General features: G+C 33.3%; 3 protein-coding genes, 1 long non-coding RNA gene and 1 pseudogene across 4 annotated transcripts; 1 reads left to right on the forward strand and 4 right to left on the reverse strand.

The window, feature by feature from the left end:
- Positions 1-1501: 1501 nt before the first annotated feature.
- LOC140970494 (uncharacterized) lies at positions 1502-2011 on the reverse strand. The gene has a single exon (XM_073432258.1). The coding sequence runs from the start codon at positions 2009-2011 to the stop codon at positions 1502-1504; it is 510 nt and encodes a 169-aa protein (XP_073288359.1).
- A 1235-nt stretch (positions 2012-3246) lies between these two features.
- On the reverse strand, positions 3247-6116 carry LOC140970482 (thylakoid lumenal 15 kDa protein 1, chloroplastic). The gene is made up of 8 exons (XM_073432241.1): positions 5944-6116; positions 5673-5777; positions 5464-5559; positions 5245-5317; positions 4692-4753; positions 4107-4188; positions 3635-3695; positions 3247-3546 (listed from the first exon to the last, which is right to left on the reverse strand). The coding sequence occupies exons 1-8, from the start codon at positions 6076-6078 to the stop codon at positions 3495-3497; spliced, it is 666 nt and encodes a 221-aa protein (XP_073288342.1). The 5' UTR covers positions 6079-6116; the 3' UTR covers positions 3247-3494.
- Positions 6117-8034: 1918 nt separating this feature from the next.
- On the forward strand, positions 8035-12906 carry LOC140970503 (telomere repeat-binding protein 3-like). The gene is made up of 10 exons (XM_073432273.1): positions 8035-8239; positions 9332-9477; positions 9562-10360; positions 10474-10638; positions 10720-10773; positions 10875-10954; positions 11223-11464; positions 11606-11926; positions 12054-12117; positions 12501-12906. Exons 2-10 carry the CDS (start codon positions 9397-9399, stop codon positions 12702-12704), a joined length of 2010 nt encoding a protein of 669 aa, XP_073288374.1. The 5' UTR covers positions 8035-8239; positions 9332-9396; the 3' UTR covers positions 12705-12906.
- A 7784-nt stretch (positions 12907-20690) lies between these two features.
- Positions 20691-21785, reverse strand: LOC140970491 (RNA pseudouridine synthase 3, mitochondrial-like; annotated as a pseudogene).
- A 4010-nt stretch (positions 21786-25795) lies between these two features.
- LOC140970489 (uncharacterized) lies at positions 25796-26554 on the reverse strand. The gene is made up of 3 exons (XR_012174143.1): positions 26309-26554; positions 26151-26236; positions 25796-26070 (listed from the first exon to the last, which is right to left on the reverse strand). It is a non-coding gene; the product is annotated as an uncharacterized lncRNA (long non-coding RNA).
- Between the last annotated feature and the right edge of the window lie 221 nt (positions 26555-26775).

A 26775-nucleotide genomic window follows, 5' to 3' on the forward strand; every position in this document is an offset into this window, starting at 1 on the left:
TAGAACATATACCGAGTTCAATTTATTTACTCTTTAAATTCCTTCTTTTCAGAATTATTAATTATTATTTGGATTATAAGTCGATGCTCATGTTTCTCACGAAAACATGTGGAGCGTGTCAGGCACGTGATCGTACCAAATATAGAATGATCTGACTTCTTTTATCAAGTGTTGTGTGTCTCGATTCAACCGTTCGTTATAATTTCCTCAGTATGACTTCAAACCTAAAAATATAAACTGAGACAAATTTAATTATGTTATTATGAACTTGAACGACATTTTTACGAGAAAGTTGGAAGAATTTGTCAAAAATTAAAGAAACTAGAGTACTGAAAATTGAAAATACATGAACAAACTATTGAGATAATTTGACGAAACTTTACTTTAGCTTTTTGTTGATTTTTTGTCGAGAGCGTCCTTTTCTGATTTCTTTAAGCTTTTGTTTCATTCTATCAAGTAGTTTGGCCATCTTCCACGATCGTTCATCGTGGATCGTAAATCAAATCCTCCCATCGTGATCATCAACCAATCCCTTCGTTGGCTTGCCCACTAGGCTCTTCATATTTTAAGGGCTTAAAAGATTTGGGTTAAACACCTCCATCATACTTCAATATAAAGAAACAGCAAACTCAATATACAAAATATTACATGTATAATTAGTATTGCATATTAAGTTATACATTATCTTTGAAATTACAAAATTATCTCAAAAGTTACAAACTACATTTGAAATAAAAAAATAACATAAATACATTTGTGAAAGAGTTTCCAAATAAAATACAAGGATAATTTTGTAATTTCAATAACTAAATTTGTAACTCTCATTATACATATAATACTTTCTTTTTTCAATTTAAAAATATTTGAGATAATTTTATAATTTTAAATATAATGTATAACCCTGATTATACATATGACATAACTCAATATAATTTCCTATAACAAAGATTGAATTCCATCGGTAGGGACTATATATATTAATAGCATTGCTTATTTTTTTTTATTTTTATATCCTATTCTAGGAGGTGTGGAAGAGTCGAACTTGAGTCAATACATAAAAAATTTTGGTAAAACTATTGGACCAAGCCCTCCGCGATCTCTTGTTTATATTCAAATAAAATTGAAGAAAATTTCTTATATATCCATCAATCACTTCATAATCACTGAAGTACATTCTTCTAGTACGTTTAAGACTTGAGACATCAATTGTCACTATTCCACGCACAAGTCTATAAAACACGAGCATTACAATATCTCAATAAAAACGTACAACTGAAAATTTCAATTCAAAATACTGAGATCAAAGGGAAAATTTGTACCATAGATATTATATCCCATTAATTTCCAAGATAAAAGATGCTAAGATCTTGTAGGAATTTCAGGTCTATATGAAGAACTTAATCTTAATGCATGACAGCAATCTCCGTCTACGGAACCGATCTTTCGACTTCAAAAAACACAATTTATTTTACTTCACCTCAGTCAGGCCAGGGGTGTTTGATCATAGCCTGAGCTCAAGATCCACATCTTCCATGGAACCACTGATCTTCTTACAATTTGTGAACAGTTCCCTGCCCAAACATTGCAAACTATGGTCACTTTTCCTGATCCTCTTACAGCTTTCTACTGTCTCATCTAACAACTCACTGTCCTTGAACAACGTTTTTCGGGTTTCAAGATCACCACCAGAAACGAAAGAAGGAAACATCTGCAGACCCTTAAAATTAATGTCGCGAAAGAATATAGCCGAATCTTTCTCTATATCCGAGCTTTGATCTGGAGGTGGAGGGGACGGCGTGGGAGAATGTTGTTGCTTGAGCTTAGCTCTATCCCTCCTGTGAACATTCATGTGTCCACCTAGAGCTTGTGAAGAGCTGAATTCTCTTCGGCAGAAGCTGCAAATGTAGAATCTTGGAGGCCAAACCAACTCTTTGCAACTCACTGATTCTTGAAAGGATGAAGGATTTCTCGTGGAGTATTCTGGGAAAGTGGGACTGTACTGATGTTCCATTTGCAGCGTTGGAAGAGGGGAAGTGCGTGTCTGTGTGTGCATGAAGAAAAAAGGGGGGGATTGATCATTTATGAAGCGTGAATTGAATGCATGAAAGCTACAGAAGAATTGATCAAAAGGTGTTTTTGGTAGTTTTGCGGTGTGGTTTCTCTCATTTGGCCATTTTCAGGGTGGTGTGTTCCCAGTGGATTTTTCTTTCGCTTCTTAAAATAACAATAAACATCTGTATTACTATTACATATAACAATATCAAATTCCTGGAGAGTCCTACATATATTAAATATAACTAAAGAACAATATCTGATTTTGTATTGCATTGATTTAAATAATCATCGATTTTTTTAAATTATTTAACAACGAATGTCGAATGACACGGTCTATGAATGTTAATATCTTAATCTAATTAAACATTTGAAGAAGTATATTCATCTAGAAAACTTTTATAGGATCTTATCTTGTATATCAAATTAACCAATCATTAAAGTTTATTCGCCCGTAATAAAATAAGAGAAAATTATTTTTTTCGTCTGTACAATTATATTTTCTATAAGTTTTTGTTTTGATTGTTGGTTTTGTACGCAATGTTTTTTGTCATTTTTCTGGCGTTTTTCATCGACTAAGATGCTTCTGGCTTTGTGTAGCTTGTGTTCTAACTTTAGAACATATTATTTATGATTTTTGTTTAACCAGTCTTTTTTTTTTTGCTTTATTAATTATAGTATATTATTGCCTACACTGAATAATGATCTTTGACTCCCCTTGTATATGATGTCAATCATAGATGGAAAGATACAGAAATATCTCGTCTCAGTATCGTATATGTCTGTGAATATATAACTCCTGAATAGAAAAACCAACGTTTTAACTCAAAGAAGATCATGGGAATATTCGTGTCAATAATTGAAAATCCTTCCATTTCTAATAAAATAAGTTCATCCATGCGGTAGCGTAGTGAATGCCAATAATAATCTTTATTTTACCCCGGTTTGTACGTTGAATCAAACTTATTATATAATGAAAAATTAAGAAAAAAATTAAAAATTAAAGTTTATCAAGAACCAGTACTAGATCTCTACACATCACCTAAAAGATTAAAAAGCATTCGATTTTCCTTTGGTTTTCTATGTCTTGTGTCAAACACATGCACATGTACTTTAAAAAAATGGGAAAATTTGAAACCCACTTGGAGTTGTTTATGTAAGCAGGCCAATTTTGAAAAAGTACTAGACCAAAGCATAGGAAACAACATAAAATTAGAGAGTAAAGTAAAACAGTCTGAATCCTCACATCCCCTAATTTACAAATATAACAATGAAATAAACATTCAAGGAAAAAACACATGCCTCGAAAAAGACCCGTCACAATTTTAGAACCATATAAAATCACACATTGCACATGAGGTAGTTCATAGCATCAGCGGTCTCGGAGTGTCTTCTCCCACAAAAGAAATGGAAACTATGTACCTCCGAATTGAAAGGGCATGCTACCTACAAAGCAACGTCTCTCGTGTCTCATTTCCTGTTACTGGATTTACCCTATCAAGAAAACATGAAAACCACTTCAGTCAAACACGCGCCTTGCTGTACAAAAGAGTAATGGCAAGAGCCACTGATGAATCGTTACCCGTCCGCAACTTTACATAGGTACTCTCGTTGGTCGTCTCTTAATGGAACATCAGTAAAATCTGATAGGTACCAAACACAACACAACAATTATCAGAGAGATCCAGGAAAAAAATGTGATGAAGGGTTTGTTCTATGCTATCCCCACGCTGAGAATATTGAATAGTCGGAGCATTGATTAGAAAAGATGATATTGGAGATTAGAATTAAAAATAATGGAAATAGGAACGAGAGTTCCCGACCATGAAATTACATTCCAAATATATCAAGCTTGGAAGCAAACAGAGTTCATCAGTTTCACATGGGAGAATGAATATGGTCATAAAAAAAAGGGCTGAATAAAGTTGTGGTACAAGAATATACAAGCAAAACTGAACTTGTACTTAGAAAAATAACAGCATCTACAAATGCCAAAAACACACGTTATGTATCAAATTTATCAAATCAACTTACGGTTTATGTTTCTCATATACCTGCACCTGTGATGGTTGAACCTTTGAAAGATGTATTTCCCGTTGCAAGAGCTCCTTCCAAGTTAGCATTGCTCAAATTGGCCTATGTTTACATGATTTCATATCATACGAAGTCACTTGAACGTGCAGCATTATATTTTGCAAGCAAGAAATTGCATTCTCCTCAGAAAGTAGATTCTTTAATAATAATTTCTCTAATGCAATCAAGCACTAAGAAAAGTCTATATGTTTGCTCTAACAATCAATGTGCATATTTTGGTGAGGAGATGGTTCAAAGTTGTAGATGCACCTCTCTACAGTTTTTTAAAAAGTGTTAAAGAAAATCCAAATAGATTTTGCTGTTGACTTTAAATCTGCATCTTTCAAAACTTTCGCCCTATCGTCTTCATGTCTGTCACTAGAAAGGGCCTATGGTTCATGCAGCATGTGATATGGCTTAACAAAATGAATTATTTCACCCTCCTTTTAATACATAAGTATTGGTTGGTAAAATAAATCTTTACATATTCAAACATGCTGATGTTGAAACAAAACACCGAGGAGAAAAGCATAAAAAAGAATTCTTCTGCAAAGAGTATATAGCACCTTGGTCACATTGGCTAAAGAGAAATCTGCACCTCTAAGGTCAGAATCAGAAAGATCAGCGCCTGAGACATCAGAAAAACAAAGTTAATAATAAAATCAAAACTATGTCAATAAGAAAATGAAGCCAGAACTAATATGCTTGGTGCAAATCAAACACCTTTGCAAACTTGACTGGTGAAGTCTATTCGGGAAACAGTTGGTAGCGGTTGTTTGTGTCATTTCGTGTACCTTATGTTTCATTCCTATTATACTGGTTTGCACCTATAGTGTTGCAGTTGTGGCATTGACAGAGGAGAGTATGGAACCAACTCTACCAAGACGAAATGTATAGAAACCTTGGTTTTTAACTTCGCTTCAATACAAGGTCTCATGACTCTCATCAACTTTTTTAAAGAAATGCTGATTCAGAATTTTTCAGCAGTCCTATTTTATGTTTAATATCAGTGATACTACCTGCTAAGTAGATAACCAACATAAGCTAATGAGTGTATCAGGCCCATCACTTGACACATTTACACTTGAAAAACATCAAGGATCATAACAAAGGAACTACCTGTCAAATCCGCATCAAAGAAGCTTGCTCCTAATAATTTGGCACCTTTGAAATTTGCCTGTCGCAGTATTGACTGGAACAAAAATACCAAATTAACTCAACCAAGCATTGATCTCTTGTTCAAGCATAAACAAGATGATCAAAACGCATGACAACACAAGCGATGATCGTTCCTAAAATTCACGATCACAGATAAAAACAATTTTATGTGATGCATACCGTCTTGAAATCTTGCTTGATTAAATCTTTCCCGCTAAAATCTTTCCCGCTGAGATCTTGTCCCCTAGTTACTCCAGCACCATAAGGGCCTCCCCCCTTTTCCCCACATCAGTCATAGACGAGTCATATCAGCAAACCATCAACTTATACAGCACACAACATTCAATGATGAAATTCAAATCCAACTTTCCCTGTAGATAAATCATTACCTTAAATGCAAGGGCCGGATTGGAAGCCAAAACAATAGAAGTTGATAAAATCGCAATTAAGCTCACTTTAGAAATAGACTCCCATAAAGCCCGAGTTTCGATTCCCTGCAAGAAATATATGTAATATAAAAGAAAATTGTTTCATGCTTCTCATGGGATTCTAGTATAGACCAAAATTTAATTAATACATACTCTACTACATCAAAAGTTATACAAATTACGATCAAGTTCGAATTTTTCTGCATGTGGGTCGCCACTGATTGGAATGTACCTTCGGAGCATGATGGCCGGAGACGGAGATAGATGGGACGAGGGGTTGGGTCGAGTTTTGTTGGAGAAAACTGGTTCTTACAGGGTTCGAAATTGTGGGTACTTTCGCGCACAAACAGATGTTCAGAACCGCCATTGATTAGCTTCTGCTTCGGATAATCCGTGCAATCAATTTGGTGTAAAGATTTATTATTAATTTCATTGTCACCCATAAATTGTACATAATTTTATATGCACCCCAAATTTCTCCTAAGAAAAATAGCACAATACCCTTCTACAGAGTTTTATGCTTTCTAAAAATATTTTCCGTCAGTTTTTCGATTAAAAAAAATTTGTTTAAAATTTTAGTAAATATTATATGAAATCAATTGAAATTTTAAAATAATATTTCAATTATGAAATTTTTGTTCCATGTTTTGGATTATTCTTTTTAGAAAGATAGCTGCAAATGGTATTAACATATGTTCTTTTTAAAATCGAGTAACAATATTTAATAGAACTAGTAATTTTGCACACGCGATACATGTGTGTAAAATTTTTTTTATCATTATCAATGGACTAAAGTGAAATTTGATAAATTATGGAAGACTAAATCGATATTTGAATTGTTGAAATAAAAAATAATAAAAATGTGTGTTGAAATTAAAAAAAAAACAAAATACAAAAGTGTAATATCAGTATCATATGAGGATAAAGTTGAAAGAAAAGTTGGTGTCTTTCCTAAGTGATTACTATCATGTCTTCAATTTTAATAAAATAGAATAGATTTTAATTGATTAACGATAGAAAACATTAGGAATTTTGGTACGAGAAATCAAAAGCTTTGAGAATATCAAATTTTGGAAAGGAAAAAAAAAAAAGAGAAAGTCACATTAAAGTTTAAATAGAATACAATAAGAGAGTCAAGAATAAAATGTTTGACGGAACTTTGACTCCAAATGAGTTTTTGATGTACTTCAAGTTTGGCGACGAGTTTGTGCGATTGTATTTCGAACTCGATATTTTATCTCAAATCTTATATTTGAGTAACATCTATGTGTTATAAATTATCGCACGACTTGTGATATCGTATGATAAAAATGCTTTTTTAGTGATTAAAATAAACAAATTTAATATCATGAGCATGTTATATTTCACGAAAAACTCATATGATTTGATCTTATCTACTAATTTTATGAGATAAATATTTTATTTTAATCGTTTATAAAAAATATTATTCTAATTATAAAAAAATTGATATGTTTCACGAATACTTCGATCCATCCTTGGCGGCTTCAAACAGTTTGAGAAGAAATAGGAAGTGTGGTCCAAAACTCTGACTCAGCCCCGCCCCAAGATTAGAGATTTAAGGCCAACATTTTTTTTACCGGACTATTTTACCCCTCCTACCGGCTCATCCGGTCTTGTGGTCAATAAAATATTCGTTATCTGATCCATGCTTATGCCCACCGCGTACATAGGAATAAAAAATTAATTATTTTTAAATTACTCAACATAACATAATATTACCACCCCCTGCATCTACATATTCTTTTTTATTAAAAAATTTTGAGTAAAATTTCAAAAAAAAAAAATTATTTGATGAAATTGAAATAATTAATTTTAAAGCTTCTGATAAAGATATATCATTATATACATTAGTTTTACCCTCACCATTTTTTCAAATCAAGTAAGTATTTTATGAGACAATTTTACGTATTCATACATGTGAAACGAGTCGATTTCATCCATATTTAGAGTAAAAAATAATAATTTTGACATAAAAATGATACATTTTCATGGGTCAGATCATTTAAGAGATAAATCTCACAAAATTGACTAATAATACAATCTCATACGAGTTTTTATGTTTTGAGATTGAGATAGTTTTTTTTATTGAGCAATCTTATTTTTAAAATTTATGATATTTCATGTACTTTTGAATTGAAAATAATATGGTAATTTGATATTATATTAAGATAACATCCGTAGTTATTTTTTACATTTATCTATTATAAAATAAATTAATTAATTAAATTAAAATTTTGAGATTTGGATAGGAAAATAAATAGCGGGGGTTTAGTTTAATTAAAAAGTTGGTTGGGTTGGTTGCTTGTATTTTCCCAAATCCCAGAGGTTTAATAAAAACTATTATTATTATTATTATTATTTAAATTTCTTACATATAGTTTTTTCCTCTTACAAGAACGAAGCTAACAGTTCATTTGCGTGACGTAAATTCGAATTTTGTGTATAGAAACGTCGAAGATTCAAATAGGACGCCTAGATTTCTCTCCGCGTATCAAATCAATCATCGGGTAAAATTAGAATTCTGTTGAAAAATATTCTGTTTGTGATCATTTTTACTTCCGATTTCTTCTTTTTCTTTTTTGTGATTGGGTTCGGATTTCTGGTGTGGGTTTGTTTCAAAATGTGTTTTCGTTGGTTTGAGATTATGGGTTTTTGTTTTTTTCGAATTTTTGTTGATCTCGTCGAGATCTGATCGAATTCTGCTAAATTTTGTGATTTACGTTCGAGTGATTTCGGTTTGAATGCAAAATGGGAATTTTTGTTTAAATTTAGGCTATTTAGCGGTAGATCTGGAATTAATGCAAGTTTGGTGTGGTATTTTCTGCAAAACTCAAAAATAAAAAGACAACTTCTTTTTTTGAATAAATAAAAAGACCAGCTTGAAATGCCTGGTGTTGTATCTTTCATGAATTTGAAGTCTGCCACCGTCTACTTGCGGTTTTGTTTGATTCGTTTTAACTGTTTAAATTTTTTCAAGTTTTTGGGTGCCATTGCGCGAAATTTCTATGATGTGAAAAGAAGTTCAGAGAGTGGTGTCCTACCGATGATTTAATTTACTTGTCAAGAAATTCACTTTTTTGTTTAGATTTCCCACCTTTCACGTGTTTTACGGATGACTTAATGAATTAATGTTCAGATTTGTTGTTAAGACTCGAGATTGTTAGCTTCCAGGCAGTCTCTCTTGGATTTATTAATGTCACAGTTATATGTTGTAGATGGAATTATGTTGGTGAAAAAGTTGTTATTGTTGTTGGATCTAGTAAACATTTAGTTTTAAAATGATCAGATTTCCATTCATGGTTGTAAAAACATGGATGGATAAAAGTAAGCTTTTTTGTTGGTTATTTAATCTGTAATGTGAATTTGGACGGGTCATGGATTGAAATGCTTTTTTGGAGACTACCTGGTCACTTTTCTTCTTCATGGATAATTGAAACATACTACTGAACCACTATGTTGAAGTAATCACGTTTCATTATCATGGGTTTTATCTGGTTTTTGGTTTACTACGTTCATGACTTGTGTTTTGATTAACTATACCCTTTGTGAAGAGACTATGATTTCTTACCTGTTGACTGATGCATGCCCAACTTTTGTAGATTGAGGGTAACTTCACGTGACATCATTGCATTTGATGATTTCATATTGGCATGCTGCCTAGGATATGGTGTCGAAGAAGAGGTTGGATGATAAGTTTAATGGCTTCCAAGTTCCAGTTATTCCTAGGGCTCCTAGATCGATTCGGGTAACTTTAGTTCTAAATCATGTGCTTTACGTCATCATATCATTGTATATGCAGACAGTGTCTCATCTTTGTTTGTACCTTTAGAGGAGAGGCCGCTTGTGCAAGAAATTGGTGGAAGACAATGAACTTTGCCCCTTTGAACTACTTGCAGCTGTAGCTGGAAAGTTATTGCAGGAGAGTGAAAGCTCTGCTTGCAGTAATGCAGGCGAAGGGAAAGGGCCGCTTGGAATTAGTCGAGATGGTTTTGTTATGGGACAACATGGTAACCCTTTGAAATCAGAGGGCTTGGACCATGGAAGTTGTGCTGAGAGTTCATTTGTTCCAGAAGTTTCTGTTCAGGAGTGTAATCTCTTATCCAATTTGGAGGGATTTCCATCTGACGGAAATGCTCCCATTGTGGAATGCTCTTCTGTACATGCAAGCTCGGGCTTACTAAAGAATGTTGATTCAGATATTAAGCTAGGATTGTGTGAGGGAAAGACTGATGTTAGGTTTAATAACAAAATGGAGAATGGACCAGAATCGCAATCAGATGATAACAAAAAACATATTAGCGAGGTATCTGTGGCTACCACGTCAGCTGTAAAGGATCCAACTGCAGAATATGTGAATACTAATGTACTGATTAATTCTGATAGTAATGTACAGTTGCCCTTGTACAGGGACCCCATCACTGGGGCTTTCTTAAGTAACCACTGGAATAATGTAAAGTTAGGAAATAGTGATGATGACGAATATTCTTTTGGGTGCAATAGACCTAGCACCAAGATTAGGTCCTTTAGGCCACAACCATGGAGTGGAAACCGTAGGATAAGGAAGATGTTGACATCCAAATACTGGAAAGCAGCTCCAAAACTGAAGGATTTTGATCTTTATAACTCTTGTAAGTAGAATTGAAATATATATATTATTTTAAGAAGTTCTAAATTTCTGCATTTTTATGATACGTGCGTGAAATTTATATCCTACTCCCACCAACATAATATTTGTTACCAGGTGAGAGAATGAGGTCCTTCTACAGATACAGGAAGAACATTTATGCACGAGAAAGGTTTCAAAGAGCGCCTATTAAGAAAAGGAAATTATTTGATCATCGCTTTACCATTGCATATGATCAGGAGGCCAGCGGTGAAAGTATCTCCAGTTCTCCTGAAAAGCGAGGTCCTTGATAACTTCGTTTTACTGTATTATCTTGTTCAATTTTTAACTATGTTTCTGAGGCACCATTATAATATCTTGCAGCAAGTGGACTGCCAGCTACACTGAAAGGTCACCAAAAATTGAAGGATTCTCGTGGTACAAGAGATTTGACCACAAAATTCATGGATTCCTTTTCTAGCTTGATCTTTGTTGGATACAAAAGAATTTCTTATGGATTTTTTTCTCTCTTCATTCAGTGAAATTTAGCATCAAGTCTTTCAGGGTTCCAGAACTTTATATTGAAGTCCCTGAAACTACAACTGTTGGTTCTCTCAAGGTTTGCCTTTTTCAATTTTTCTGTTACATACGGCATATGGTATCTTTATTCCATCTTTATTCGTGTGTATATGCAAGACATAAGCATTTTTTCTTGTGATTTTACGAGACATGCCATCTTGGTGAGTTGCAAGGGTTACCATTTTGGCAATAGCACTCATTTAAATCATACGAGTGGTGAATATTTTATTTCTGCATGGCAATATGCTTAGGAAATTTAATTCATGAAGGCTAAACTATTGGGGTTCTCTGCTTTTTTTTTTGTTCAGAGAACTGTATTGGAGGCTGTTAATGCTATACTTGGTGGTGGAATACGAGTAGGGGTGGTTCTTCAAGGAAAAAAGGTCCGAGATGAGAATAGAACTCTGCAGCAGGCTGGTATTTCTGAGAGTTGCAACCTTGATACCCTCGGTTTTACATTAGAGCCAAGTTTTACAGATCTTCCATCGTCCATGACTCCAAAGAAACTTCCCCTAGCATTGACATGTGATGCTGATCAACAATTACCTAGGTATGATGATATCTTCAGTTTATTGGAGTTGAATGTCCAGCTATTTTTCAGATCGAGAAATGATGCTGTTTAACTAGGTTTACTTTCTTGAACTGATTTCCATTTCTTGGTGGACCTGTTAACCATGTATTGTATCTCCAGGTCTCCCGCCACTGCAGACTTTGGTTCTGTGATTTCGTGTTCCTCTGATGTTCCTGTTGTTACTAAGTTGGCTACTAATGTCGACAACAGAAAGCCTACCTCCTCTCCAGAGACCCCTGCTAACGCATTAACAGATGGTTCAATTCCCAATTCGAAGGCATTGGTTCCAGTCGATCCAATGAATGTGGAATCACTAGCGTTAGTTCCAGTGGACCCGAAACTTAAACGTGGTGAAGCTTCGCAGCGTCGAACAAGGAGACCATTTTCTGTATCAGAGGTGGAAGCCCTTGTGGAAGCAGTTGAAAATCTTGGGACGGGAAGGTAAGAACTTCATAGAGGATTTTGGAGGATGTGAAGTGTATATTGTTGAGAATATTGATGGATATCCTTTTTTCCCCTATGTTTCAATCACACATATTGAGATCTTTAATAAAACTTCATTGTGCAGGTGGCGCGACGTTAAAAAGCGTGCTTTTGAGGATGCAGATCATAGAACCTATGTTGATTTGAAGGTAGGAATTGTGTATCTGTCATATCATCTGAATTCTGTTACTATTTAGAAATTTGTTTCCTCTTCCGCAAATATACTTTCTTGATTGAGGATCTAAGTTCTCCTTGTTATTTAGTTTTAAGAATGCTTTCGTCAGTTTTAAATTCAAGATCCACCATTTTAGGATATGATCTACCAAATATTATCTGTATTTCACATGCCTATAGGTGTGTTATACCCCAACCAATCTTTTGTTGAGTACTATGATTTCATTAAAAGCTAAAGAATCTGTCACATGGATTGTTTTGAACATGCTTAGATTCTAATCAATAAGTAAATCAAGCAAATAATTAAATAAATCAAACTTTTGACCATGTGATGAATTGTTTTTTGTTTATTACACAGGATAAATGGAAAACCTTAGTTCACACGGCTAGCATATCCCCTCAGCAAAGACGTGGTGAACCAGTGCCACAGGAGCTCTTAAACCGAGTCTTGTCCGCTCACAGTTACTGGTCTCGGCATCAGTGTAAGCAGCAGCATGGAAAGAATTCCATGGAACTCCTTAAAATCGGCGATGACATCTGTGGTGAAATCGTCGGGGCATGAAGAGTTTAGACCTCCTGTTGTGAAAATGTATAAAGTTTCACTTCTTTTTATAGGAAAACTTGACTACTGAACTGTAAAAATTGTGATTTATTTTAAGTTTGATTGATGCAGTATTCTTCGCGTAGTCACTGATTGATCTGTTGTGCTAAACTGGCTCTCTTTGTAAGTAGTTGGTGGAATAAAGGTGTTCTAGTTGAAATTACAGTGTTTTATGTATTTGTTCAGACTTTGAAACATCAACAAGCAAATGATTTATTGCAGATTTGCTTGTGAATTATGCCTTATATGAGAATCCATTTCAATTTGTAATAGCTATTGCGTTGTATATGTGACATACTCGGAATGTAATGAAGGAAAAAAGTGAAGTTCTTAAGAGGGGTGATTCAATAGATTTTGGGCGACAAGATTGGAATTCTTCAAGGAAAATATAGATAGGAATTTGTATTTCGTTGTCCCATTGATATAACTAAATCTTGTAACCATTGATGCATGCATGGGAGATGATTTGAAGTGTCACGTTGATGCATGTGAAATTAATTAGCTTGCGTGTTGTTCCGTCTGAAAATGGAGTTTTGTCTGTCCTTCCACACATAAATAATTTTGTCTTTTACATTTGATATTAGTGTTGTGAAAAAGTAAAAATTTACGGTAAAAAGTAAAAATTTCAAACTCTTAAAATTATCACACTACACACTTTATAATATTTTTCTCTCAACTCAATTGTGATTTTCTTCACAAATGAGATATCTATTTATAGAAAATTTTTACAAATAATCCAAAAATAAAATACATCATTACCTACATCATCACACACTAATTTTCAATATTCAACACCTAATTTTACCTAATTTTCAACATTCAACATTCACATTTTCAACACAAATATTTAACACATTTTTAAATAATTTTTCAACACTCCCCCTTGTGATGATGATCATAATGATTGTATACATTACGTGTTTTTATACTGCCTCGTTAAAAACCTTACTAGGAAAAACCCATTGGGATAAAAACCATAGTAAGGGAAAAAGAGTGCAGTCACGTAAACTCCCCCTCATGTTGACACGAACAATTCTTCACAAATTTCGTAGATTGCGCATCCCAATATTATATATGTGCTTTCTGAATATTGTCGTAGGAAGTGCCTTTGTGAAGAGATCTGATGAGTTTTCACTTGATTGAATGTGACGAACATCAATACATTTATTCTTCTCAAGCTCCTTGGTGAATGCGAAGAACTTAGGAGGAATATGTTTAGTTCTGTCGCTTTTTATGTATCCTTCTTTCATTTGAGCAACACATGCAGCATTATCTTCATATAGTATCACAGGCTTCTCGTCGAATGATAATCCGCATGAGATTTGGATATGTTGAGTCATTGATTTTAACCACACACATTCACGGCTTGCTTCATGTAGTGCAATAATCTCGGCATGATTTGATGAAGTTGTTACAAGTGTTTGTTTCTGTGAACGCCAAGAAATTGCAGTGCCTCCACGAGTAAATACATATCCAGTTTGAGAACGTGCTTTGTGTGGATCAGATAAGTATCCAGCATCGGCATAACCAATTATACTTGGATTAGCATCTTTTGAATACAAAAGTCCCAAGTCTGTCGTTCCTCGTAGATAACGGAATATATGTTTAATTCCGTTCCAATGTCTCTTTGTTGGATATGTGCTAAATCTTGCCAATAAATTTACGGCAAAAGATATATCAGGCCTTGTACAATTTGTAAGATACATAAGGGCACCGATAGCACTTAGATATGGTACTTCTGGACCAAGAATATCTTCATCATCTTCACATGGACGGAATGGATCCTTTTCTATGTTTAATGATCTAACAACCATTGGAGTACTTAAAGGATTTGATTTGTCCATATTAAAACGTTTAAGGATCTTTTCTGTATAATTTGTCTGGTGAACAAATATTCCACATTCTTTTTGTTCAATTTGTAAACCCAGACAATACTTGGTTTTTCCAAGATCCTTCATTTCAAATTCTTCTTTCAAGTATGACACAACTTCTTGAATTTCCTTATTTGTTCCAATGATGTTTAAATCATCAACATATACAGCAATAATTACGCATCCGGATGTTGTTTTCTTAATGAAAACACAAGGGCATATTGAATTATTTACATATCCCTTTTTCATCAAGTGATCACTTAGCCTATTATACCACATTCTGCCGGATTGCTTCAACCCATATAATGATCTTAGTAATTTCACAGAATAACATTCTCTGGGTTTTGAACTTTGTGCTTCAGGCATCTTAAATCCTTCAGGGATTTTCATATATATATTACTATCAAGTGATCCATATAAGTAGGCTGTAACAACATCCATAAGACGCATTTCTAAATTTTCAGATACTGCCAAGCTAATCAAATACCGAAACGTAATTGCATCCATCACAGGAGAATACGTTTCTTCATAATCAATTCCAGGCCTTTGAGAAAAACCTTGTGCAACAAGTCGAGCTTTATATCTTACTATTTCATTTTTCTCATTTCGCTTTCGAATAAAAACCCATTTGTATCCAACAGGTTTTACACCTTCAGGTGTAAGGACTATAGGTCCAAAAACATTACGTTTATTTAGCGAATCCAATTCAACCTGGATGGCATCTTTCCATTTTATCCAATCCTGCCGATTTTTACATTCACCAAAAGATTTTGGTTCATGATCTTCATTATCATTTATGATGTCGATTGCCACATTATAAGAAAATATATCATCAATTTCTTCTATATCTTTTCGGTTCCATATTTTTCCAGTATTAATATAATTGATAGAGATTTCATGATTCTCGTCAGTTTGTGGTTCTGACAAAACATTTTCATCATCATGTGTTTCTTCAGGAACATCATTCTCTATTTTGTGATCATTATGTGTTTCTTCAGGAACATCATTCTCTATTTTGTGATCATTGTGTTTCTCTATGAATTTTCTTTTTCGAGGATTTTTATCCTTGGAACCAACTGGCCTTCCACGCTTCAGGCGTTTAATGACATCATGACTATCTTCAATTTGTTTCTTCGGAATTTCAATTCGAGCAGGGGCATTTGCAGCATGTATATATGATTTAGTTACCCCTTTTGTGTCTGCAAATGCATCTGGTATTTGATTTGCTATTCTTTGCAAGTGCACAATTTGCTGTACATCTTTTTCACATTGTTTTGTTCTTGGATCCAGATGTAACAATGATGATACATACCATGTAATTTCTTTTTCGGTATGTTTCTGTTCTCCCCCTAACATTGGGAAGATTTCCTCATTAAAATGACAATCAGCAAAACGTGCTGTGAACACGTCGCCTGTCTGTGGTTCAAGATATCGAATGATCGATGGACTATCATAACCAATATAAATTCCAATCTTTCTTTGAGGTCCCATTTTCTTTCGTTGAGGTGGTGCAATAGGCACATACACCATACATCCAAAAATTCTCAGATGAGAAATGTCTGGTTCTTTACCAAATGCAAGCTGCAATGGGGAGTATTTATGATATGCACTTGGTCTGATGCGAATTAATGAAGCAGCATGTAAAATTGCATGTCCCCATATAGAAATAGGGAGCTTTGTTTTCATAATCATTGGTCTAGCAATCATTTGCAGACGTTTAATCAATGATTCAGCCAATCCATTTTGAGTATGTACATGAGCAACAGGATGCTCAACAATGATTCCCATAGACATACAATAATCATTGAAAGTCTGGGAAGTAAATTCACCAGCATTATCAAGTCTAATTTTCTTGATTGTATAATCGGGAAATTGATTCCTCAATTTTATTATTTGAGCAAGTAATCTTGCAAATGCAACATTTCGAGTTGACAATAAACATACATGTGACCATCTGCTGGAGGCATCAATCAATACCATAAAGTATCTGAATGGTCCACATGGTGGATGGATTGGTCCACAAATATCACCCTGAATACGTTCAAGAAACATTGGTGATTCAGTTTGGATTTTGGCTGGTGATGGTCTTATAATAAGTTTTCCAAGAGAACATGCTTTACATTGAAACTTATTATTCTGAAAGATCTTCTGGTCTTTCAATGGATGACCATGTGTATTTTCTATAATTCTTCGCATCATTGTTGAACCAGGATGTCCTAATCGATCATGCCAATTGGTTAATATTGAAGAATTATCAATTACCATGTTTGATTCAATGGGACGTATATGTGTATAATGCAATCCAGTAGGGAGCATTGGTAGTTTTTCAATCACATATTTCTTTCCTGATTTATATGTGGTAAGACACATATATTTCTCATTCCCTTCATTCATTGTTTGAGTATCATACCCATGGGAATATATATCATTAAAACTCAACAAATTTCTTTTCGATTGTGGTGAATATAAAGCATCATTGATCAAAAATTTTGTACCATTAGGTAACAAAAATTGTGCTTTACCACATCCTTTAATCAAGTCTACAGGACCTGATATTGTATTCACCGTTGTTTTTGTTGGTTTTAGTTCCAAGAAATATCTTTTATCTCGGAGGATAGTGTGCGTTGTACCACTATCGGGTATGCAAACTTCAGCTTTGCTCATAGCATTTTCCATATTTGAACTTCAAAAAATATGCAATGAAAAAAAATTAATGACAATACATATTTAAATATAACACATATCATAATTGTACAATAAAACATTATCATATAAATACATGAAAAATAAATTATTGTACATTTATATTCTACCACTATATTGTTCATTTTCAGAGAAATCATTGAGAAAATCTGCAGCATCAATATTGTTCATTTCTATCCCACCAACATATTGATCATTTCCAGAGAAATCATTCATAAAATCAGCAGCATCAAAATGAGTTGAATCACTCAAACGGTCACTTCGCTCAGTGAAGTTGGTCTCCTTTTCTTTCCCCTTTATCGATTCTTTATAAAGTTTGCAAAGATGCTCAGGGGCTCGACAAATACGAGACCAATGTCCTGGAGTACCGCATCTGAAACAAGAACTTTCAAATCTTTTCGAGTGATTTTCATTAACACTCATGTTTTCTTGATGCCTTTTCTGTGGATGGTTTGGGACGTTATTTTGAGATGAGTTATAGAAATAACTATCTCGATTATTTTCAAAACCACGGCCGCGTCCACGACCACGACCACTTCCTCGTCCACGTCCACGTCCACGACCTCGACCTCGACCTCGACCTCGACCAAAACCTTGTCTTTGAATTTGATTTTGGTTTCCAGGTTTAAATTCATTTTTACTTACAGCATTTACTTCTGGAAATGCTGTTGATCCAGTGGGTCGGGACTGATGATTTCTCATTAATAGCTCGTTGTTCTTTTCCGCCACAAGAAGACAGGCGATGAGTTCAGAATATCTCGCAAATCCACGCACTCTATATTGTTGCTGTAGTGTTATATTTGATGCGTGAAACGTGGAAAATGTTTTTTCAAGCATTTCCGATTCTGTAACCTCATGTCCACAAAATTTTAACTGCGAGATTATTCTATACATCGCTGAATTGTAATCACTGACTTTTTTAAAGTCTTGGAATCTTAACATATTCCATTCATCACGGGCGGTCGGAAGTATAACTTCCCTTATATGTTCAAATCTCTCTTTTAATCCTTTCCACAGAGCCATGGGATCTTTTTCGATGAGATATTCACATTTTAAACCTTCATCAAGGTGTCGTCGTAAAAATATTATAGCTTTTGCTTTTTCTTGTGATGAAGATATACCATTTTCTTTAATGGTCTCGCTTAGACCCAATGACTCAAGATGCATTTCTACATCAAGAGTCCATGGCATATAGTTTTTCCCAGTAATATCAAGAGCGATGAATTCGAGCTTTGCCAAGTTTGCCATGGTGGTACTAAAAATTACGATGCATTTTATTAGTTAATGAATATTGCAATACAAAGTAATGGATAAACAACAAGTACAAGTATTCGTAAAAATAAAGAAAACACACGAGGAGGATATTCTCCGATAAATACAAGACTGGTGAGTATGATAACCAAAATAATTAAAAATAACCTCGTGAAAGCCATCTTCTTTTTTTCTTCGAAAATTTGATGAAGAATAATTTTTAGAGAAGAAGAGAAAGTTGGAGTGATTGAATGTATTTGTGAGATTGTATTTATAGAGCAAAAACTAGCCGTTTTGTTACCGTTTATTACCGTTGGTGTATAAGAAAATAAATGTATGTATTTGTATAATTTTATGGTAATAATATGGTGTATATAATATTAGTCATATTTAAATAATTATGTATATCATATCACATTATTATAATTAGGTGTCATAAGTTATTTTGTTTAAAAACCTTATAGGCTTTTATACTTGTCGTATCCCTTACCGGGAGTGTGGGATGTCGTCTTAACATCCTCCCAGGATTTATAACAAGTTTTTGAAAAAATTATTTTTATTATTTCTAACAATAACATTATATTATATATTACATATATAAACAATAAATAAATAACAGTAAAATAAATATTATTACTTTTGTTATCTTTTTCTTCTGTTCGGAGCTTGGAAAAATATGGAGGACTTTTAGAGCTTCGTGCTGATAACGTGTTGTGAAAAAGTAAAAATTTACGGTAAAAAGTAAAAATCTCAAACTCTTAAAATTATCACACTACACACTTTATAATATTTTTCTCTCAACTCAATTGTGATTTTCTTCACAAATGATAGATCTATTTATAGAAAATTTTTACAAATAATTCAAAAATAAAATACATCATTACCTACATCATCACACACTAATTTTCAATATTCATCACCTAATTTTATCTATTTTTCAACATTCAACATTCACATTTTCAACACAAATATTTAACACATTTTTAAATAATTTTTCAACAATTAGTTTTTATTAATTCAATGTTGGTTTATATATATAATTGGTGATGTTAAGTTGCATATACTCCACAAATAACGTTAGAATGAAGAAATGAACAAGATGCACATGCAATTTACAACTATCAATTCACGATGCATGTGTCCATATTAATTTCTCTCCCACTGCCCCATCTGCTTGTTATTTTTCTTTTTCATTTTTTATGTAAAAAAATTTTTGCCAAAATGTTGGAAAATTGGCTCCTGGCTACTCAGCACATTCATTATTTTTTTAAAATCTCAAATGGTAATATTTTTGAATTTTTCTTCGAGGGTTTTCTTTTTTTAAAAAAAAAATCATTTGCCTTTGTATTTCTTTTTCAAATTTTAATGTACTGTCAGAAAAGTCCGCAGACAATAGTTTAAATTGTCTTTATAGTGAATAACATTAATTGCTTTTGGTCTTTAGATAAAGGTCAAAAATTTTGAAGGGCTACCACGCTCTATTCAGTCTTAGTCTATATGTACATTAATTTGTTCTATCTGTACATGCAAGTAGAGGAGTATACACGAGAACACGCAGCGTCACGACGTAAACTCTCATATTAACGCAATAGACTATAAATTATGTTGGTCAAATAAACTACATTAAGCAAGTAATGTGTGACAAACTCGTATGAAAAGATATTGACATGATGAATCAAACTCCTGATCATTGGTCATACGCTCACCAACTCAGACATCATTTGGAGCAACATAATCACACTTTATGATTTATTAAGACATGACTAAATAATGTAAGTGAACCTTAATCATAGGTTTCGATTTATTATTTTAAGTTAATTTTGTATGATAAACTTTTATCAAAATAACGTCAGCATTAAGTTCCAAGCTTGCATACAAGTATTATGAACAAATGTTTTATATTAAGAGGAAAAAAATACATCCCTATCTAGATATTAGGATGTTCGCTCAGATTTATAATCTCTTATTTATTAGAGAATTTGTTATAAATCCTTGTAAAAAAATCAAGTTTCTATTGATATTTAATTGATGGATTGCTTTTCCAAATAATTAAACTGAGATCTTGAATCCATTTTAAGAAATATTTTTTTAGAACCACGTACATATTTGAATTCAGTATCATATTAATTGTAGTCGAGGGAAGGCAATCTTAAGCTGATACATTGAACTTTTTAAACTTCGCTTATAAAAAAAGGAGCCGTGACATAGAACACCCTACTGTAGTGATTAAACTTCCAATTTTGTATGAAGCTTCATGTTTTGATTGTGAGTTCATATTTCTCTGTCACTATGATATTCTAGTGGGAAAAAAATTGGGGTCGTTTCCTGACATGCTCTAAACCAAATAAGAGGACATTACATTCCAGCTAATTTTCATATGAGAAGGCATCGGTGCCACGATCAGCAGGACATTTGGTTTTGAATCATGCTCAGTGTTTGCACCGTAGTTCCTGAATTTTTGCTTGTTAAGATGGATAAACTTTTCAATGTAAAAAAGCACCACTTCCCTGCAATGCAAATGCAAAAGGGAAATTTTTGACAGGACACTACCTCTTTTATCATCCAAACCTTCAGGCTGCTTCAATCTGTAAGGTTCTCCAGTGTTAGACTCAAAATCGACTCTAGGCATTTGCTTCCATCGTCTGTGAACGAACCAACCATACCTGCAGTCACCAACTATTGGAGTGCCAAGAGCCTCAGCACAGTGCACTCGAAGCTGCAAAAAGAACCCGCGTAACAATTACTCAAAGGTGCATATTTTGTGCTCTATACCAGAATCAAAACACCATAGAGTCAACTGCGTCAGGAATAAGACATGTAAAAATACGAATTTATTGCAGAATGTTTGTCAACTAGAGTGTAATTCTCAAATACTCCGAGTAGGAAAAGGACATCAACTTTCTTTGTGGAACCTGATGTCTGCAGCTTGTACACGGGCACAACTCAATCCAAGAGCATCTTATTGATCATGGGACCAAGCACACGATATTCAGTTATCGCCTCTTGGGAAGCTTCTAAACCCGAATTGTGAGCCAGAATAACCCTGTCAGTTTCCCCATCATCTACTAGTACCTGCAACAAGAAGCATGTGATTCTTCTTGTCCTATAAATCCAACATTCATGAGGATGCTCTCATGTCAAAGTGACAACCTTTGTCAGCGAGGCACAAATTAAGCCTTCTGGTTGCTTAGGGGGAACCCATGACCAATGCCCAATATCTCTGTTAGACTGTCTTACTAGCACCGTTCCAAGCCTTGGATCAAGCAGATAAGAGAGGATATAAATAGGAAGTCCAAGGTATTAATATAGATTGAATGAGAAAGAATAATCAGTAAAACTAGCCATATTGCTACCATGGGGTAAGGTGCATGTAACTGAGGAAAAAAATCCACAACCAGCAACTCTATAACCATTACTTCGCATTTTAAGCTCTAAGATAAATCATACCTATTTGAAATTTCCAAGAATAAGTAGCGAACCAACTGAAATTCAGGATATACTATTTGAGTGCTAAAACTAATATGTGATCTCCATAAGCATTTATGTGCCAACATGGCTGAAATTCAGAAATTTATCTGATCCAGAACCCAATTCTAACCCATTCACAGCATATCACAATAAATGATTGAATAGTAAACCAATTCCCAGAGAAAAGCCAACAAAAACAAACAAACAAACAAATATTAAGCAAAGCCACTTTCCTTTCAAAATTCAAGTACACCAACAATTTGGAAAATAATGCTCCCACCAGATTTCAGCTACAAATTAAAAGAAGTAACTGCCGCTAAGAAACGCTCGTAAAGGATTACCAGTTATCTTATGACGAGGCCTGGGGATGATATTTCGAAAAATAACTCGAGGTTCACTCTCTCCTGCCCATCTGCCGCAACACACAAAAAAAAATCCAAACTTCACACATAACACTTGAATTCTCGAACACTCAATTTAAATATAAAGCACGTAAGCAAAAAAAAATACAAAATTGCAGAAATTAGGGTTTTTTTGCTTACCCAATTCGAAAATAGGAGCAACCATTGTCGATAACAATAGGATGGCTCGAATGAAAGGTACTGTAATCGGATTGTCTCTGTATCCTCGAAATGAATGGCATTTTATCATCTGCATACGCTCGCTATCTCTACCACTGGCTAATCTTCAGCAGCGCCTACGCCATTCATCATCATCTTCAAGAGAAATATAGGAACGATACAATCGAACCAAACCGGTTTTTGGGTGGACGGTTCAGGTTACAATGCAGATTGCCTTTGCATGCCTTGCCTCCTATTTTTCGCAGGTTTTTGCTTGAATGATGACGAAACAATTATGTAAAAAAAATTTAATAGTTGTATAATAATAGGATAAGAAATATTACTTAATTAAATTTTGATTTGGAATAATTAGTGTCATTAAATATTAAATTATTACTACACTCTTTAATCATTAAATTTTTAATGTACTTTATAAAGAAAAGTTTGCAAATTTTATTTTTTATAATATATATCTCTTATATGTGTGAGTGTCATTATAATCATTTAATAGCACACTTTATCTTGTTGGTATTAAGTAGGACAACTTACAAAAATAAAGATANGAGCTTATATTGTGTTACATTTTATGAAAGTGTAGAATGATTGGTTAAGATGTTCTTATTTGCGTACGTCGGCACAGGGGTGCAAATCATGTGCTCGATTTGAACTAGAAAAGGCTCGACTTTTGTGCAAGCGTACGAGCACAACCTGGGTGCGTCGAATGTTGGATCGATCAAGGCAAAAAGCCTAACTAAGCTAAGGAAATTGTGCTTCCTACAAGCCTCATTTTGATTTTATTCTTACATACGCAATACTCATACTACCAACAATATACTTATTTTGTTACTACTTTATCTTTACGAGTTTTTTTCTACAAAAATTTTATTAATTTCAAACTACGAAAGGTGCTGTGAATGCAACTAGGCATGAACATTATAAAACACAAAATTCACGAAACTATTATGCACAGTACTGTAGAGCGAGGATCAACCTGCAGGAACGAAATTCACATAAAAGCGCCAAATCGGGTTTGCATGAAATGAAGTTTCTCCGAAAGTTGATTTTCCGACTCGAATATCGGAAATCGGGTAAATTTTTTTTAAAAAATTTATCTACTTAATTATAAGATACCCTTTGGTTTATTCTTAAAATATATACTATCAAGCTAATTAAAATATAATTAATTGTAAATATTGATTTCGACTCAGTCCCCATGGAATACTAGGGTTTTCACCAGAAAGGAGCTCGAGAAAATAATTAATTAGTGAGTCTCACTTTTAAATGATTATTGTTATTATTTAAAATAAATAATATATTTTTTATTATTTCAAATTATTTTATGAATTTAATTTATTTAAAATTGATTTTTTTTTTATAATTTTGAAATAAAGGAGTAATTCATATGTTTTAAAAAAAAACATAAGAAGAAATGGAGTACATAGAGAGAGAAGAGGTCTCTCACCTCTCAGCAGTCGTCTGTCAAATTTCAAATCAGCCAAGTTTGAATAAAACTTACGCAGGACGCAAGAAATACTCCAAACCTAATTTCCAAGTCTTGTTTTCCATTCTCGGACAACCTACGATTTCTAGTATTTGACATGTATAGCAACTGGACACCCTCAGAAAGCAATAAAGTTTTTGGTCAAATTTGGTACTAAGAATTGCGATGCTTAACTGTGCTGCTAATTACCAGTGATCCATCTTCTCGTGATATATGACGTTATAATATATACCCATCCCACATGCAGATTTGTTACTAATTTATAACATCTACTGTATTATATTTTTATTTGGATAAAAAATAACGCCATCATTTAATCCAAGATTGAGATTATTTTCTGTTCTTGTGAATTTATGGTAACGGATCGAGTTTTTGATTTTTCAAAATATCTAACATTAATAGAAAACAAACGTATATTTGGTATTACCTAAAAAAAACACGTACAATGATACAAAAATTGATTAATATAGAGTATAAAAGTAAAGATATACCATAAAACCGTCACTCGATACATGTATAATAAGAAAAATTATTATTGAATTGTCTAAAGATTTCACAATAATCTCTCAAAATAAATTAATATTAATCTTGGCACCAACCAGTACTGACCTGATCTTGAATCAACTCTATAAATAATCATTCTCACTCGAAGAAGTTCTTCGCTTCTTTCCCTCGTTATTACTTAGCCATTAAATATCACCTCAGCTCCCTTTCAATTCTTGACTCCTTATTTTGTTATTTTTCTTGGTTTAATTCTCAAGTATATATTTTCATTTCAGTACTCTCTTTTGTTCATCCTCGAATCTTGAAATAATAATTAAGTTAATTCAATACATCATGATCAGCTGTTATATATTTCCATTTCACTTTCTTAATTTGTTCTTGTTCTTGTTCTTGTTTTTAATTAGCTTCCCAGCCTTCCCTTGTTGCTGCCAAAATAGGGTTTCGAAATTTACTTTCCTAGCCAGTACTTGTATTAATTCTTGCATGGATCGATGAAGATTTGAAGACCCTTCTGTCAGTTTTTGCTGATGGAGCATCATCAAGATTACGCGTACTTTCTTTCAAATCTTGCGAGAATCTTGATGATGCTGCAGCGGCAACTAATGACTACATTCTTTTGAAGCCATAATGGTAAAAATATTAGGAAATATTTTAGCAGGTAAGAATCCACCGATTTCGTGAGTAGCTGTTAATTTTTGTCTCTAAATAAATACAAGTTTAGTTGCTTGAAGATCAATTATATATATGTATCTCCAACATGATATATGCCTAAATTATTTCTTAAATTTTTTTCCCCAAGAATGGGCACATCTCACACTAAAAAGACAAAAAAGAAAAGAACATATCTAGTTTAGGGTTTATATTAAGATAACTCACTTCAAATTAAGTACCGTATACGGAAATGAAACACAACAATTTTAGAGGGGGTAATGGTTACATTTGCAATATCTATATATATAGTTTTGATATGTTGCACCATGTATATTTATTTAAGTATGTGACATTCCCCTATTGAATATCATGAGATATAGAAAAATTACACATCCAATAGGCGACTTCACTCATCGATATTCATATAAGTGTGTACAGTAGATGTGTAGTATATCAAAACTATATATATACACACACCTGAGATGTGAAACCCTGATGTTTGTGTGTGTGTGGAAAGAGAAATTATCACGAGATCCTCTCCAGCACTTCCAGTTATCATACTCTGAATGACTCTTGTAAAATTTTGGAGTTGATGTTCATGTATCTGTCTCATTCGCTCCATTTCTTCTTGCCTTTGTTCTTCCATACTTTTCATTTTATCTTCCATTTCTCGTAACTTATTAGTAACATCATAAGTATGGAGATTACTCTGTGTTAAAAATAATCTAGACTTATACTGATTTGGGAAAACTTGGCTAGGTAATGCACAAGCAGCTAGACATCGAACCTGAACAGGATGCTCTAGTCCGAATATTTCACTGAAAATATACATATAATTATATCGTACAATGTATAATTATATTTAAAAAACAAAATAAAATTGTAAATAGACTATAACCGAAATGCATCCTCATACACTTCTGTTGGTTGTGTTCCCTCGGGCTTGTCTTGGAGATGACACTGCACCGCATCATTTAGTAAATCCTAACAAAAAAATTTTGTCAATAAAATAAAAAATATTGAGAATCTATTTCAAAGCGTTGAAACAATGATAACCTCAACTCGTATTGCTTCATCATCAACAAGAGCTCCTCCTTTCTTTTTACTTTGTCGACTCAAATGTAATATTTCAATACGAGTTAGTTTTCTGCCATTTTCTTGAAACTAAACATAGAAAAAAAAATATTTTTGATTAAATATGCAAAAGTTATATTAGCCCAAGATACACATGTATTGAATGATATCATCACAACAATAAAATCTTGATTATATTTTCAAATACTAATCAAGGAAAATGTCTTAACAAAATTGACTACCTAAATCATATATTTTAAAAAAAAGCTCCATTAAAACAAAACAAAAAAAACAAAAAAAAAAAAAAAAAAAAAAAAAAAGAAACATGTAATATAATAAATCAATAGAATGAAAATATTCGTGAAGATATTTTATGATCTTAGAATACTCGAGACTTGTAGGCATAATTTTTTAATTGGGATATTAGTGCAATATGGTATGAAGTAGAG

This window comes from Primulina huaijiensis, unplaced genomic scaffold, assembly GCF_012295235.1.
Source record: "Primulina huaijiensis isolate GDHJ02 unplaced genomic scaffold, ASM1229523v2 scaffold6295, whole genome shotgun sequence".
NCBI classification, from domain to species: Eukaryota; Viridiplantae; Streptophyta; class Magnoliopsida; order Lamiales; family Gesneriaceae; genus Primulina; species Primulina huaijiensis.